Below are 14,804 nucleotides of genomic sequence, written 5' to 3'. Positions count from 1 at the left end.
AGTCACCCCGGGGGTCGGGAAATCCCCCGCTTCGGAGCCCCGAGTCCTGCCCCGGCAGAATCGGGGCCCGGGGGACCCCCGCCCCCGAAGCTGCGTCACCAGAGCTGACGCAGCCACGTTGGGGGCGTGGCTGAGCTCGTCAGGGGGGGGAACCATATGTTTCTCCCCCGACGAGCTTGGCCACGCCCCCAACGTCAGCAACGTCTAACGTCACTTCTGGTGACGTCACGGTGGCGCGCACACACACACACGCACAGCCAGCTCCCGACCAGGACGGAGCCTCCCCCGCCGGTAAGGTTTCAGGATTTGGCAACCCTACTCCTGAAGCAGGGTGTCTAAATATTACCATTGTGCTTGGGTAGGTTCATAAGGGAGTATGTTGGTCCCTTAGGTATGTTGGTCCTAGGGTTGCCAAGTGTATCTTCGCCGGGAGCAGGGGGCTCCTGGCCGGCATCCTGTGCGCGTGCGTGCACCACACGCACGTCACCCAGAAGTGATGGGAAGACGCCAGCCCTTGTATGGCTGTGGCCCCGCCCCCAGCGTGCCCCGGCGTGCCCGCGTCACTTCTGGGTGATGCGCACGTTGGGGTGGAGTTCTCCCCGGGGCCCGATCCTGCGCCGCCGGGGAACAGGCCTCTGGGGCGGGGGTTTCCCCACCCCCCGGGGGGACTTGGGATCCCTAGTTGGTCCCAAATCATATAGGTCTTTAACATTCAGCACCAGTACCTTCAATTGTTCCTGAAAACAGACTGGAAGCCAGTGTAGACGGGCCACGTTTGGTGGGATATGGTCATAGAATCACAGAGTTGGAAGGGGCCATACAGGCCATCCAGTCCAACCCCCTGCTCAATGCAGGATCAGCCTAGAACATCCCTGACAAGTGTTTGTCCAGCTGCTGCTTAAAGACTGCCAGTGAGGGAGAGCTCACCACCTCCCTAGGCAGCTGATTCCACTGTTGCAGAACTCTTACTGTAAAAATTTATCCTAATATCCTAATTAGGCCCCACCGCTGGACCTCCTGATGGCACCTGGTGTTTTTGGCCACTGTGTGACAGAGTGTTGGACTAGATGGGCCATTGGCCTGATCCAACATTGGCTTCTCATGTGTTCTTATGTTATTTTAAACCCTTTATACTAAGTCCTCTCCTCTGCTGCCAACAACAGCTCTCTGCCCTCCTCTAAGTGACAGCCATTCAAATACTTAAAGAGAGCAATCATGTCCCCCCTCCTCCTCCCCTTCTCCAGACTGAACACTCCCAAGTCCCTCGGCCGTTCCTCATAGAGCTTGGTCTCCAGGCCTCCAATCATCCTCGTCACTCTCATTTGCACTCGCTCCATTCTGTCCACAACCTTTTTGAAATAAGGCCTCCAGAACTGCACACAATACTCCAGGTGCAGCCTGACCAATGCAGTGTACAGCAGGACTATCACATCTTGCGATTTGGATGTTATGCTTCTGTTAATACACTCTAAGACTGCATTAGCCCTTTTTATCACTGCATCACACTGGCTGCTTTTATTTAATTTTTGGTCCACCAATACCCCAAGATCTTGTTTACACACACTGCTACTCAGAAGTATATTCCCCATCCAGTATGCATGTTCCTCATTTTTGTTACCTATCTGTAGAACTCAGCACTTATCCTTGTTAAATTGCATCTTATTCACATCTGCCCACTTTTCCAGCGTGTTCAGATCTCATTGAATTCTATCTCTATCTTCTGGTGTGTTTGCTGCTCCTCCCAATTTAGTGTCATCTGCAAATTTAATAGCTCCTCCACACCCTCATCCAGATCATTTATAAAAATATTGAAAAGTACTGGGCCCAGAACCGAACCCTGTGGGACCCTACTGGACACCTCCCTCCATTCATATGAAATGCCATTGACAACTACTCTCTGAGTTCGGTTCTCCAACCAGTTCCCTATCTGCATAACTATCCTACATTCCAGGCCAAAGCCCTTTAGTTTACCTACAACCCACTCCAGTCCCTACAACATACAGTCCCTACAGTAAACATACTGGCCGAAGCATTCTGCACCAGTTGAAGTTTCAGAACGCTTTCCAAGGGTGGCCCCATGTATAAAATGTACAATAAAACAGTATAATACCTATGATAAAAATTAAACAATACTGGATTACAGGATAATATTTACAATAAGCAAAGGTGACCTTTGATCAGCAGAAACTGTTTCCAGTTAAAACCAGAAAGTGACAGTCACCAGGAAATTGCAACAGAGATTTAGCCTGTGGAAGTGAGACTTTTGCAAACTTGCCTCAGGTAAACTGATAGTTTTCTATTAATTGAAAGACAGGACTTAAAAATATCCTTGTTTGTTTTCCTTCTTATAAACCCAACCCACCCAAAAATCCAAATATGAAAATTTGGTTAAACACATGTGCACTGGAAACAGTGCCAAATGTTTAGCCCCTCCTGTGGATCAGGAGAGTGGAGGTGTGTTCAGGGAGGTGACTTATAAATAGTCTTGTCTTCAACTGCATCATGTAGGCAGAAATTCTTCACAACAGCCTGATCTGTCAGGAAACTAAGGTAAGGCAAATTATGGTAACGGTCACTGCTGTCTATTGCTGCTGTTTTAAAAGATACAGAAAAAGAACACCGAGAAGGTCACAGCCACAAAAGCTAATAACAGAAGACCCAAAGGAAACTGTGCAATATGCGCTTATAATAGATAACAGGTAAGTATAAATAAATAAAGTCAGACTTTGTGAGAATTTGTGTAAGAGCCACTGTATATAATGGATTAGGATTTTGTATATTACTTTGTATGGAAAAGATTGCAATCTATGAAAATAGGAGAGACGGCTTTTGACTTTCAGAGGAAGTTTTCTACAAAACGTAAGTTTACTCCAGAGAATTTTGTCATCCATCCATTTGTTCTGCTGAGGACCTCTCTTTTGTATACCTAGAAGGAGATATTTATGAGAGTTGTTGATCACTGTATCTTTATATATTTATACTTACCTGTAATGTATTACAAGCGCATTTTGCACAGTTTCCTTCGGGTCTTTTGTTATTAGTTTTAAAAGATACAGCAGCAGGTGGGGAGAGAAAGTTATAAGTTGAAGTTCTGCTGGTTACTATTGTAGAGCTCTGTTTGAGAAAATAGTCTAGTACCTCTGTTGCCAACCTAGCAGTTCAAAAGCAAGAAATTGCAAGTAGATAAATAGGTACCACTTCGGTGGGAAGGTAACAGCGTTCCGTGCACCTTGGTGTTTAGTCATGCCGGCCACATGACCATGGAAACGTCTTCGGACAGCGCTGGCTCTTCGGCTTGGAAATGGAGATGAGCACCGCAACCCTAGAGTCGGATTCGACTGGCTTTCGAGCAAGGGAACCTTTACCTTTACCTCTGTTGCATCTGTCAACCATTATCATTCCTGCCAGCCAGCAAGGAAGCCCAGTAAAGCCCAACAGGTTTCTCTCACCAGTCCTGAGGTAACAGAAAATCATTACTTGCAAAATCCTTTCCTCTATCCTGCTCATGGGTGCTCCAGATTTGTGGCTCCAAAATATGTCCTCAAAAGTTTGGGACGCAAAGTTCCCCATTGTGTCTTTTAAATCAAATAGGAAAATTGCCCATGCCCCCATTGTGCTGCACCTTTCCCCTTTCTTCACTGTTACGCCTCCACTGCCTGGAGTGAGCCTTCCTTATCTGCCTGCTGCAAGCCTCTACAATTTGTCAACTAATCTAATGTTTCATCAGGCAGCTAGAAATTTTCACTGAAGCCAGTTGCACCCGCATTGCACTTTTGAGTAAGGGTGAGGTGAAATGTTAGGAAGTTCCACAGATTGGGGCAATCTGCTTCAGCCTACCTTACTTTGGGAAGAGATGTTCAGTGCTGCTATCTAAATGTGTTTCTCTCCACCCAAGAACCAAGGCTTCTCTTGAACATGATGAGGGGCCTTCGTGAGTGCTCGTTCCTTCTGTTTTCCTTGTGTGGCATCACCTCAGGTAAGTGCAAATGTGTCCTTTACACAGAAACAGCCTGCAGCTTCTGTGAGCATATGGGGCACTTAAAGGCCTTGGGGGGCAGAATTGCAACCATTTGCAGAGGAATTCATTCATTGTCACAACACACTACATTCAGGTGGAAGGTATTGATGGCAGGCCTACAGTTCACTCTGGAGAAGGGACAGGGATGCCAGCCTCCAGGTGGAACCTGGGGTTCTCTCAGAATTACAGCTTATCTCCAGACTACAGAGTAGGGTTGCCAGGTCCCCTGAGAGGGAGGAGGTTCCCCCGCTCAAAGGGCCCCCAATCTGCTGGTCCAGATCGGGCTGGCGGGGTAAACACCGCCCCCAAAGTGCCCAGTTCGGGCCAACGTGCCTGGCACAATGGTGTCAGCCGGTGGCGTGCCCAATGTGATGACGTCACTTCCGAGTGATATCATCGTGGCACGTGCACGCAAATGTCTTGGGACAGGACCAGCTCTCCCCCGCTTTTAAGGGTAAGTGACTTGGCAACCCTACTACAGAGATCAGTTCCCCTGGAGAAAATGGATGCTTTGGAGGGTGGACTCTATGGCATTGTACCCCACTGAGGTCCCTGTCCTCCCCAGGCTCCATCCCCAAATCTCCAGGAGTTTCCCAACCTGGATCTGGCAACCCTTGTCCCCATCCCCCCACCGGTGGCCGGGAAGGGAGGTCTGGCAACCCTAAGAAGAGAGAATGTTCAAATGGCAGGGAAAGTTAAACATACTCCCTTGAGAATGAGGAGCCCAGATTTTTAAAATCAGATTTAAACACCTCTAAATATTATGTGTGAGTGTAAATGCCATTAAGTCGTAGCCGAATTCTGCCAACCCCAGCAAGGGGTTCTCAAGGCAAGCACGAAGCAGAGGTGGTTTGTCATTGCCTTCCTCTGCAGAGTCTTCCTTGGTGGTCTCCTTTCCAAATTACTAACTCTGCTCAGCTTCCAGGATCTGATGAGATTGGGCTATACCATGCTGCCTTCCCTTCTAAATATGGAGAGATAGGTTTGTTAGTAGAGGTAGAATTTTCATGTGAGTACAGGTGGAGTCACCTGCAAAGAATATCATTTAGAAAGTCTGATGGAAAAGCTGAAGAACAAATGAGAGGCCAAGTAAGGTTGCCAGCCTCCATCTGGGACATGGAGATCTTCCAGAATTACAACTGATCGTCAGATGACAGAGACCATATGACAGAGTTCAGTTGTCCTAGAGCAAATGGCTGCTTTGGAGGGTGGATTCTATGATGTCATTGTCCCACTCCAGAGGTCACAGGACATGCAGAACGAGCCAAGGGGACCCCGACAGACCCCGCAAGACACCCTAGGCAGGATTCACCAGACGGGACAAAGTTTGACAGTCCGGGGAGTGAGTCAGGAGCGGGGACCCCTCCCGCAGCAAGCTATGTCAGCCAAGCCCGGAGACAGGACCGGGGTCCACGGAGCAACCCCACGGAAGAGGAGAGGGGCAGCGGCTGCTTGTCCGATGGGCCAGGAGCAGACGCGGAGCAGTGAGTACCACTGCAGATCGGTGGCGGCAGCAGGCCCAGAGGCCGCCAGAGCCACCGCCGGCGTATCAGCATTTGCCCCAGAGATGCCCCACCGGCGTCCAGATAGATAAAGAAGGGCGTAGCCCAAGCCAGAGGGCGGATGGGCGATCCTGGGAGCGGGGCAGGGATAAAAGGCAGGGTGGAAAAGGGGCCGGGGAGGAGGAGTGTGCTGTGGAATGAAGTGGGACACTGACCAGAGAGACGGAAAGACGACAGAGAGAGTGGAAGGAAGTCCGCAGCGCACTGGCAAAGGGACTCTCAGGGTGACATTAACCCTGTCCCCTCCCTATCTGAGGCCCCTCACTCCCTCTCCCTTTCTGGATCCTGCTGCTCCAAGGGCCGTCTCCCCTGCCGGAGTCTGTTCGAGACCCCCGACGCCACGGCCACTGGGGGCGCCGCACCGAAGTCCAAGGGAGAGCGCGACAGTCATACCCTGCTGAGGTCACTACCCTCCCCAGGCTCCACCCCCAAATCTCCAGGAATTTCACTACCCGGAGCTGGCAACCCTAGGCTCACAAGGAATTGTAGGAAGGAGGATTGACGACCGGGAAGTAGTGTTGAGTTCTCTTGTCTAGTTCTGACTCTCAGCAACCTACCATTACAGTGCAGTGCCCATACAGCACTGGCCTTTGTGGAAAAAAAGGCTTGTCTAACCTAAAACTGAAGCAGCCCAGAGAAGATGTGTGTCTGTTTTAATCTCCCTCTCTACATAGTAGAGTTTGGTGAGGAAAACTGGGTCTGGACACACATCTCCCTCCCTATTATAGCACATATATCTTCATTCCAGGGTACTCTGGGGGGAGGTGAACAATTAATTACAAATGGAAGGAGTGTTTTTCCTCTAACCGCAACCACACACCACAAGTCTGATCCAAAGAGAACCTCTACATGCCTGAAAATTAAATTACATCCGGAAACTCACACTGCACATCTGCTTGATAGAACTCGGAGACAGAATAGTGTATTGTGTACTTAGACCCCTAGATAATTATTTTTAGGGGCTAGTCAAGCCCTGTGGGGGGGAAGGTGGCATGGTATAGCCCGATTCTGTCAAACCTGGGGAACTAAGCAGGGTCAGTGGTACTTGGAAGGGAGACCTCCAAGGACAACTCTGCAAAGGAAGGCAAGGGCAAACCACCTCTGCTTAATCACTTGCCTTGAAAACCCTATGGGGTCGCCATAAGTCAGTCGTGACTTGACGGCACGATACTCACACAGTCAAGCCCTGTGCTGTGCTCAAGAAGCAACTGAAAACTAGCTTGTTTCCACAGGGAGATTTTGCTGTTCCTTGGCTCCCTTTCAACAGCATCGTTTTCAGCAGTAGCCATAGCATGCCATCCACTATTTATCCTGTTTCTGCATTTTCCTCCAATTCGCTGTGATCTTTCCCAACCTTGGTCTAATACAATCATTTTCAAAGATCATAGCTAAAGCTTTGGATAATGTGTGGATGGGAAGATGCATGTTTTTTCAGGTCCGGCCCTCAATGGCACCATTTTCCTTACCTCAGTGCTTGCAATGGCCATTTCCTTCCTCCACTAGAGGATTTTTTGGGGCCTTTAAAAAAAAAAAGTAATAGCTATATTACTATGATGTTGTAACATGATGTCTATTGTAACAATATACTAGTTTCTTTCTTTCTGAAAAAGTATCTAGCCCTTTTAGCTGCGGAGTTATAAAGGAAAAGATTCTGGCTGCACGTTTCTTCCTATAATTCTTTAATGGAGAGTGCTAGACACTTTTTTTTTTTTTTTGCATTGAAAGCTGGGGACTAGTAGACTGCTACAACAGATTGTTAAAATATTATGCTATAGCATTATAGCTGTTGCTGAGGTTTATTAAGCCTCAAAGTAGCTCTCTGGTTGCGGAGTGGAAAATGGTAGCCACAAAGGACTGAGACAAGAAAGTGAGGGGGAAACTTACAATTGGATGTTCCATTGCCACTGTGAATGCCTTTTCTGCAGGAGCAACACCATGGAGGATCGTCTCTATGTGGAATAAGCCCTACAAAAACAAATTAAAAACAAATACTCATTGGCAACCATCCTTCCTTTCTCAGAACTGTCTCCTTATATTATGATTCATTTCATTTAGTGATGTGCCATGTTCAATACGTATGCCCCAGCTTCCTTCACTCAGAAACTGTAGCCCATGTTCTACTTCATTGTGATTTTTACGGGGAAGTGCGGGACTGTATAATTAAACCTATGGTGTCTAACCTTCACTGTCTATCTGAGGCAAAGTTAGTATCTCTTTTACTATCTGACTGATATTCCCACATCACAAGTTCAGTTGCAAGGTACCTTCTGGCTGCCATAACAATCAGGGAGCAAAAGTCTAGATTTTCTATGTGATGCTTGATGGTTTTTATAATTGAAATTCTCTGTAAATTGGCCATGTTGTACCTTTTTTCTTTTTATGCCAATACGTATGCCCCAGCTTTTTTCCACCATGGGACTCTCTGGGTGCGTTCAGATGGGGCATTTACAACGGTATAGGTGCCGGTTGGAATTGGTGTACTTACCGGCATTCACACGTAGAACATCTGCCTTCCGTCCCTAACCGTTGCAAAGAGCTTTACACTAGGTCCCCAAGTGGTGGTATCCTGAGTGCAACGGTTGTAATCGCTTTAAACACCCCCCCCCCGGTCTGATCGCTCTCCACCGTTGCAGAGCCACTTCTGTTCAGAAGCCTGAGGCTTCCGATTTTCGCCTGCCATTTTTTTAAAAGGTCAGTGATATGCGCTTGGGCGAAGCTTCGCCCTGGCGTTTGTTTAAAAAAGAAAAGAAAAGGGCCTTAGTTTAGCATTTCGGAGGCGTCTGGGACCTCAGGGAGGCTACTTTGCTCTTTAAACTTTAAAGGTAAGTCCTTACCTTTAAAGTTTAAATGTCAGACAGGGTTTTTTGCGCATGCGCGAAGATCGCCATTCTGTGGATGGCTGCCTATGCGCATGCTCAAACTGAGTTTAAAAAACAAAAAAACCAACACCGATGCCCGCTATGTGTGAACGGGCATACAGCGATGGGATCCGCAGACAGGAGGTGAGTGTGATCGCGTTTCAGCCGGCATAAACTGCACCGGTTACAACCCGTACAGTTTATGCCGGCTGAAACGCCCCATCTGAACGCACCTAGTGTGGCTTTTGGAGGATTCCTAAGTGGTTTCCCACCCAAGCGCTGATCAGACCTAAAACTTGTTTAGTTTCAGCAAAGCTTCTCTATTATGTACACTCCACCCATGCTCTGAAGTGTATTTACTTCCTTTAAACCTCCCTTTCCTCCCCAACTGGGACCCAGAGCAGCTTATACTGTTCTCCTCTCCTTCCTTTAATCACCACAGCCTCCCTGGAAAGTAGATTAGACTGAGGGTGTGTAACTGGCCCAAGGTCACCTAGCAAGCTTCCATGATAGAGTGGGGATTTGAGCCTGGTTCTCTGCTAATCTGACACTCTCACCCGGGGGTCCCCAACCTTACTGAGCGTGTGAGGAATCCTGAGACAGTGTGGTGGGCACAGCACAAAATGGCTGTCACAAAATTGCTGTCACTGTGTCCACAGGATGTGGAGGCAGACATAAAATGGCTGCTGCATCTTGCTTTCAGTGGGACAGTGACGATCCTTCTGCAGTGGTGGCAACTGCTGATAAAGCAAAGTTTTCAAAAAATCTGCTCAGTCAATCTGATCTCCAATGACCAATCAGAAGGCCATTTGCATATTAAGCGACACACCCCTAATGTAGCCAATCCTCCAAGAGCTTACAGTAGCCACCGTAAGAAGAGCTCTGTAAGCTCTTGGAGGATTGGCTACATTGGGGGGCGTGGCCTAATATGCAAAGGAGTTCCTGCTACAAGAAGAGCCTTGAGCCCCACCTAACCCCACCCACTTTCTAGGAATACTTTGTGGGTGCCAGGAAAGGTGGCAACAGGCACTGTGATGCTCACAGGCATCGCACTGGGGACCCCTAACAATTTCACCAGACAAGGAAGAAAAATGCAAGGAATAAAAAGCCCAAGGCAGAGAGTACTCTAAGCAGTCAGTTGTGGTGCCCCTTTGGAGTGGTGGCCTCCATATTTTGGCATCCACTCAGTCTTTCCCCTCATTTCTGGAGTTTCTCCATTTGCTCATAAATCCATGCTTTTGATATTTTCCTTTCCATTCCCCCCCCCCCCTCCAGCTCTGCAGTGTACTGTGGTGCCAGGAGTTCTCACACAGATCGATGCCAGCAACGGACAAGTCTTTGGTGTGAACAGAGCAAGCAATATTTATACCCTGTACGGAACCACATGGACCCAATTACCAGGCTTATTGACCCATGTCACAACCGGTTTTAATGGCGTCTGGGGTGTGAACTCGAATTACAACGTCTATAGACTGGTGGGCGGCAACTGGAAGCAGGTTACAGGTATTTTAAGACAGCTCGCTTTGTGTTGTGTGTGTATGTGTGTGTGAAAGGAGGAGAAATAAACAGAGATGGATGTAGAAGACAGAATGTGTTTTAAACCCAAATTATATTTTCATAAAGTAAGCACAGCCATCTGTATAAATCATGCACTTATCTCTGCTTCTGTGACAGTGAGACGTTAGTTCAGAAGAACCACAAGCCCATATTTTCCTAATAAGAAAAAATGTGTATGTGGGGAGAACTGGCAAGTTGAAGGAGTATAAGCCTTTGCCTGTGTTTATACTCCACTGAAAATGCTCTTCCATTATTTCTGCCAGCTAGGCTCTTGACCTGGAAGTACACCTGGCTGAAGGGGGAAAATACAAGAGCATTTTCTAATTGTACCATCTGCCAGTATGTTAGATTTCCAACCCCCACCCCATGTTGATGAAATTAATTTATATGATTGGTTGGACATACCGTTATGCTTATACACCAGGTTTTGATTACAAGGGGGTAAAACAATGAAAACGCTTACGGTATGCCAACCTAAGCATACACATGATTTTAATCCCTAGCTGATTTCTTCTTACATATTTTGAAATTCGGTTATATCTTTGTTGGACAAGTGAAAAGGCAAATATTCAGTGTGCCAGAATTCAGTTTCAAACTGAAAAGTTCCTTTCCTTTACTGATATGGATCTTTTGACCACAGCCTTAAGCCTAATCACACAAAGGGGGGGGGGGTAAACTCACTCCAGTCACAAGAGTTTTTTAATTTTAAGCTGGGTTGCTAAAAGGTAGGATGCCAGTGACCTGGTGATGTATGGGTCCTTATCTGGTAAAAGAAAAGAAAAGCTCTGATTAATATTCATGAGCTCATTCTTCTCAAATATCAGGGTAATCCATCTCTGTCTCTTCTCATTGAATGAGGGATATTCAATAACTAGATGAGCCGAGGTACCTATCTTCCCTATATTGCAGAAACACCAGTGTTTGGAAAACTGAAAAAATCAAATCATGATATGTCTTGAGCCCCAAAATGAGGTGAAAGACTACATCTAAATTCAGTAAATAAAGTTGCACACATCAACTATCAAATACTGTGGTATACTGAAAATAATATAGGATGTTAAACAGATATTTCAATATTCAACAAATCCTTAAATAGTCAGAGGCTTATCTGGAATATAGTCATTACCAAACTTTATATATGGGGACAAACATATGTTGGGAGCAAACTTTATTCAGTTCTGTTTTGCTCAGCTTCAGGTCTCATGTTGTGTAGACTTAGATCTTTCTGCTACTTTTCAGGCTTGCTGAAACAAATTGATGCAGGTGGAAGCAATTTTATTGTTGGAGTCAACATGTATGATGACGTCTATTGCCTACCCAAATCATCAGCTATCGCTGCTGATGGCAACTCAGCACTGCCCTGGGTCCAAATTGAAGGAAAACTCAAATACTACTCCTGTGGGCCACTGGGTTGCTGGGGAGTTAACTCAGCTGACACCATCTTTTACCGGCATGGTGTCACCCCAGATTTCTGCGCCGGATACAGGTGGGAGAACGTGCCTGGCGCGCTTTCCATGATTGAGGTTGGGACAGAAGGAGATGTGTATGGAGTAAACAGCGCTGGAGACATTTATCGCAGGTATGGAATGGACTACTCAGAGATTAGGAATGGCTTTCCTCTCCATAAAGCCATGCATATTACACAGAAAGTGTGCCCCTAATGCTAGTTGAACTAGATGTGATAGCAATGGTCCCATCACTTTAAATGTGGGTCTTCCCTATGGGCTTGGGGTTGAGTTCAAGAGCAAAAAGGTTGGTTGAGAGGTACTGAATCTTGACTGTGTCTACTTGCTCCTGGTACTGTTCTCCCAGCCTGGATCACTTTCAGTATCGGAAACCAGCTGAGGGAAAAGTAACTTTAGAGGACAGCCAAGCCACAGCGAGATAACCGTCCGGTGGTGGAACAGTTCAGTATTGCTTGCCTGCAAGACACTTCACTCTTAACATGAGTTTTCCAGTTCTCTTTCCTTCTCCACACATGATAGATGCAGTCTCATATTTAAAGAGCCAGATGTGCAACCATCAAGTTTGTCCCTCACAATGTGACTTTAGGGCTAAGCTACACAAGCCTGAGGAGCTGAGGTGGCTCAAGTGGTTAAGACGCTGAACTGCAGGCTATGGAAGCTCGGTAGTTCAGCAGTTCGAGACCCGGGTTGCCGCATGACGGAGTGAGCTCCCGTCTCTAGTTACAGCTCCTGCCAACCTAGCAGTTCGAAAGCAAGAAATTGCAAGTAGATAAATAGGGACCACTTCGGTGGGAAGGTAACAGCGTTCCGTGCGCCTTGGTGTTTAGTCATGCCGCCCACATGACCTCGGAAATGTCTTCGGACAGCGCTGGCTCTTCGGCTTTGAAACAGAGATGAGCACCGCAACCCTAGAGTTGGACTCGACTGGCTTTCGAGCAAGGGAACTTTTACCTTTACCTTACACAAGCCTGAGGAAATCTGAGAAAGGATCTCCCTGCAGGAGCGCCATATGGTACTTTAGGTTTTCCTCCATGAGACAAGCAGCACTTCCAAATTACAGCAGGAAAGTAGCTCAGGGAGATGACAGGTTAACACCACCTGTCCAGTTGCCACAAGCCTAACCTGATGGCTGAAAACATTAAGATTTAATTACATGGAGAAAGGCTGGGAAATGGGCAGCCACACACCAAAGATGTTCACATTAAGGAGTCTTCTGTAGAGAGGGAGGGGAGAAGGATGATAGTAGACAGGGGAAAGGAGGAGGAAGGGTAGTTGGCAGTTAGAGCAAAGAGCCCAGAAAAGGTGTGCAGAAGCCCAGGCAATATCATGGTTTTTCCTGGCATACCAAATTACTTTTTATAACCAGCTAGTCCTCTCCCTCACACCTGGATTTATAATGGATGTTCCAATGCCAATTTTTGCCAGACACCTATAAAGTCCTGGCTATAAAAGTAAGCAACGTATGAACTAGCAAGGGGTTTACTTCAGGTCCTAGAAGTGAGACTTTAGTATCTCACTGCACTCATAGAATGCATATCTCTAGCAGTTTTTTCAACTTTATAATCTATAGTACTTGTGTATATTTAAGACACAATTCAAAAATGTAATCCCACAGCTACAAAGCAAAACGTTAATCCTTGGGATATTCTTGTTAAATTTTCTTGCAGGGTTGGAATCAGTGCTGGCAATCCCATTGGAATCACTTGGAAACATTTGGGCAATTACCTTGGACAGATCAAGCATGTATCCTATGACCTGGGCATGCTGTGGGTTTTGACTACAGAAGGAAAGATTTTGAACTGCAAAGATTGACCAGTCATTCATAATATCTTTGCCAGCAGTGCTTGCTTTGTTTATCATGGCCAGTGGCGTCAAGACATTAAAAGTTATCCAGTGATACGGGCAAATGCTTCCTGTGTGTCATCCTCTCTCTTTCACTTGTTGTATTTTCTGTAACACAATCCCCTTCTTTGCATTGAGACTTCTCATTTAAGGACAGTAAAATATCTGAGACAGCTAGATGCTATTTCCCAGTCCTCATCCCTTTCAGAAACTAGATCAAAAATAGCTGAAGCTTAATATTTATTTTATTTTGTTTATATCCCGCCCTCCCCTTAATGGGCTCAGGGTGGGTTCCAACAGTATAAAATGTAATACTGGGGGGTTGGAGGTGGGGTGGCTCTGTACGTCAGAGAGGGTATAAAGTCCAGAAAGATAGAGGGGCTAAGAGAATTGGATTCACTTCTGGAAGTTCTATGGGTTGAAATAGGGGGGCCAAAAGGAAACTTAACACTGGGAGTTTGTTATCGCCCACCAGATTGTTGTAGATATTAGATTCCATGTCAAAAATGAAGTCAAATGAGGAGGAAGTTCTTGTATTTTATTGTAATGAAATATGGAAAACAGTTGGGCCAAAGGACCCATCAAAACTGATTGCTTTCTCGCGGTAGAGCTGATCGTATCAGCGCTTGGCAACTCACCGGCTGAAGCGGCGACTGAGATCGAAGTGGTTTATCGATCTTATTCTAAATATATTAAGCAACACAATATGCCGGGCGAGATCGTAGTCAAGTTTCTCCGAAGACAGACAAGAGATGACATCCTTAAAGCGACAGCAGCCAACCCCTTGCAGCTGAGATCAACAACTGTCAGGATTTTGAAAGATACTCCTTTTGAGGTTCGACAGAAAAGAAAAGCATATAAAGAACTCATCTCAACGCTTCAGATCAACCAGATTTCTTATGCCTGGCTCTTTCCAGAAGGGGTGCAGTTTAAATACAAGGATAAAAGAGAAAAAATTGATTCAGTGTTTAAAGCAGAAGAATGGTTGAAGCAGTTTTTTGGAGCGGAAAAGCAAGAGCAGCAAGAAGGAGGGGGCCCAGCAGACAGCCTGGAAGTGATGGATGAAGACCCAGAAGGAGCAGTAGGAGGTGTGGCCAGAGATATGTACGATCTGCGTCTAAGAGTTCCCAAGTAACTCTCACAAACTGAAAGGTGTACAGCTAAAATGGATGAAAGAGACTTTGAGCACACTGAGAAGAAAAGGGACAATTACTAAATTGGACTCACTAACTCCTAAATTCATTCATTTAAACAGAAAGTTTTAAATTTTATGACTAACTTTTAAAGACCTTCTCTTCTTGAGTTTTTAGTTATAGAGTGGGTTTCTTTATTTACTGTCTTTTCTTGGGTTTTTTTTATTTTTTTTATCTTTTCTTCTTCTCTCTTTTGTAGATATGTAGGTGTAACAAAAATAAATAAAGCTACCCTGCCTTCAGGGGATTTAAAAAAAACCTGATTGCTTTCTTCTCAGCATAATCAGGAAACATGCCTCAATTAAAAG

The 14,804-nt window shown here is 46.1% G+C and overlaps 1 protein-coding gene across 2 annotated transcripts; it reads left to right on the top strand.

Moving 5' to 3' along the window:
* The first annotated feature begins 2,514 nt into the window (after positions 1–2,514).
* Positions 2,515–13,489, top strand: LOC107105971 (fish-egg lectin-like). 2 transcript variants are annotated; one of them, XM_015406032.1, is made up of 5 exons: positions 2,515–2,550; positions 3,896–3,976; positions 9,714–9,941; positions 11,235–11,574; positions 13,129–13,489. In XM_015406032.1, the coding sequence occupies exons 2-5, from the start codon at positions 3,916–3,918 to the stop codon at positions 13,271–13,273; spliced, it is 774 nt and encodes a 257-aa protein (XP_015261518.1). In that variant the 5' UTR covers positions 2,515–2,550; positions 3,896–3,915; the 3' UTR covers positions 13,274–13,489. The 2 variants fall into 2 exon arrangements, with proteins under 2 accessions (XP_015261518.1, XP_015261517.1); XM_015406031.1 differs by lacking the exon at positions 2,515–2,550 and adding an exon at positions 3,323–3,459.
* The last annotated feature ends 1,315 nt before the right edge of the window (positions 13,490–14,804 follow it).

The sequence above is a fragment of the Gekko japonicus genome, unplaced genomic scaffold (genome assembly GCF_001447785.1).
Source record: "Gekko japonicus isolate JY-2015 unplaced genomic scaffold, Gekko_japonicus_V1.1 scaffold431, whole genome shotgun sequence".
Lineage (NCBI taxonomy): Eukaryota > Metazoa > Chordata > Lepidosauria > Squamata > Gekkonidae > Gekko > Gekko japonicus.
Note: the sequence above shows the minus strand (reverse complement) of the source record. Positions and strands in the feature narration are given on the sequence as shown.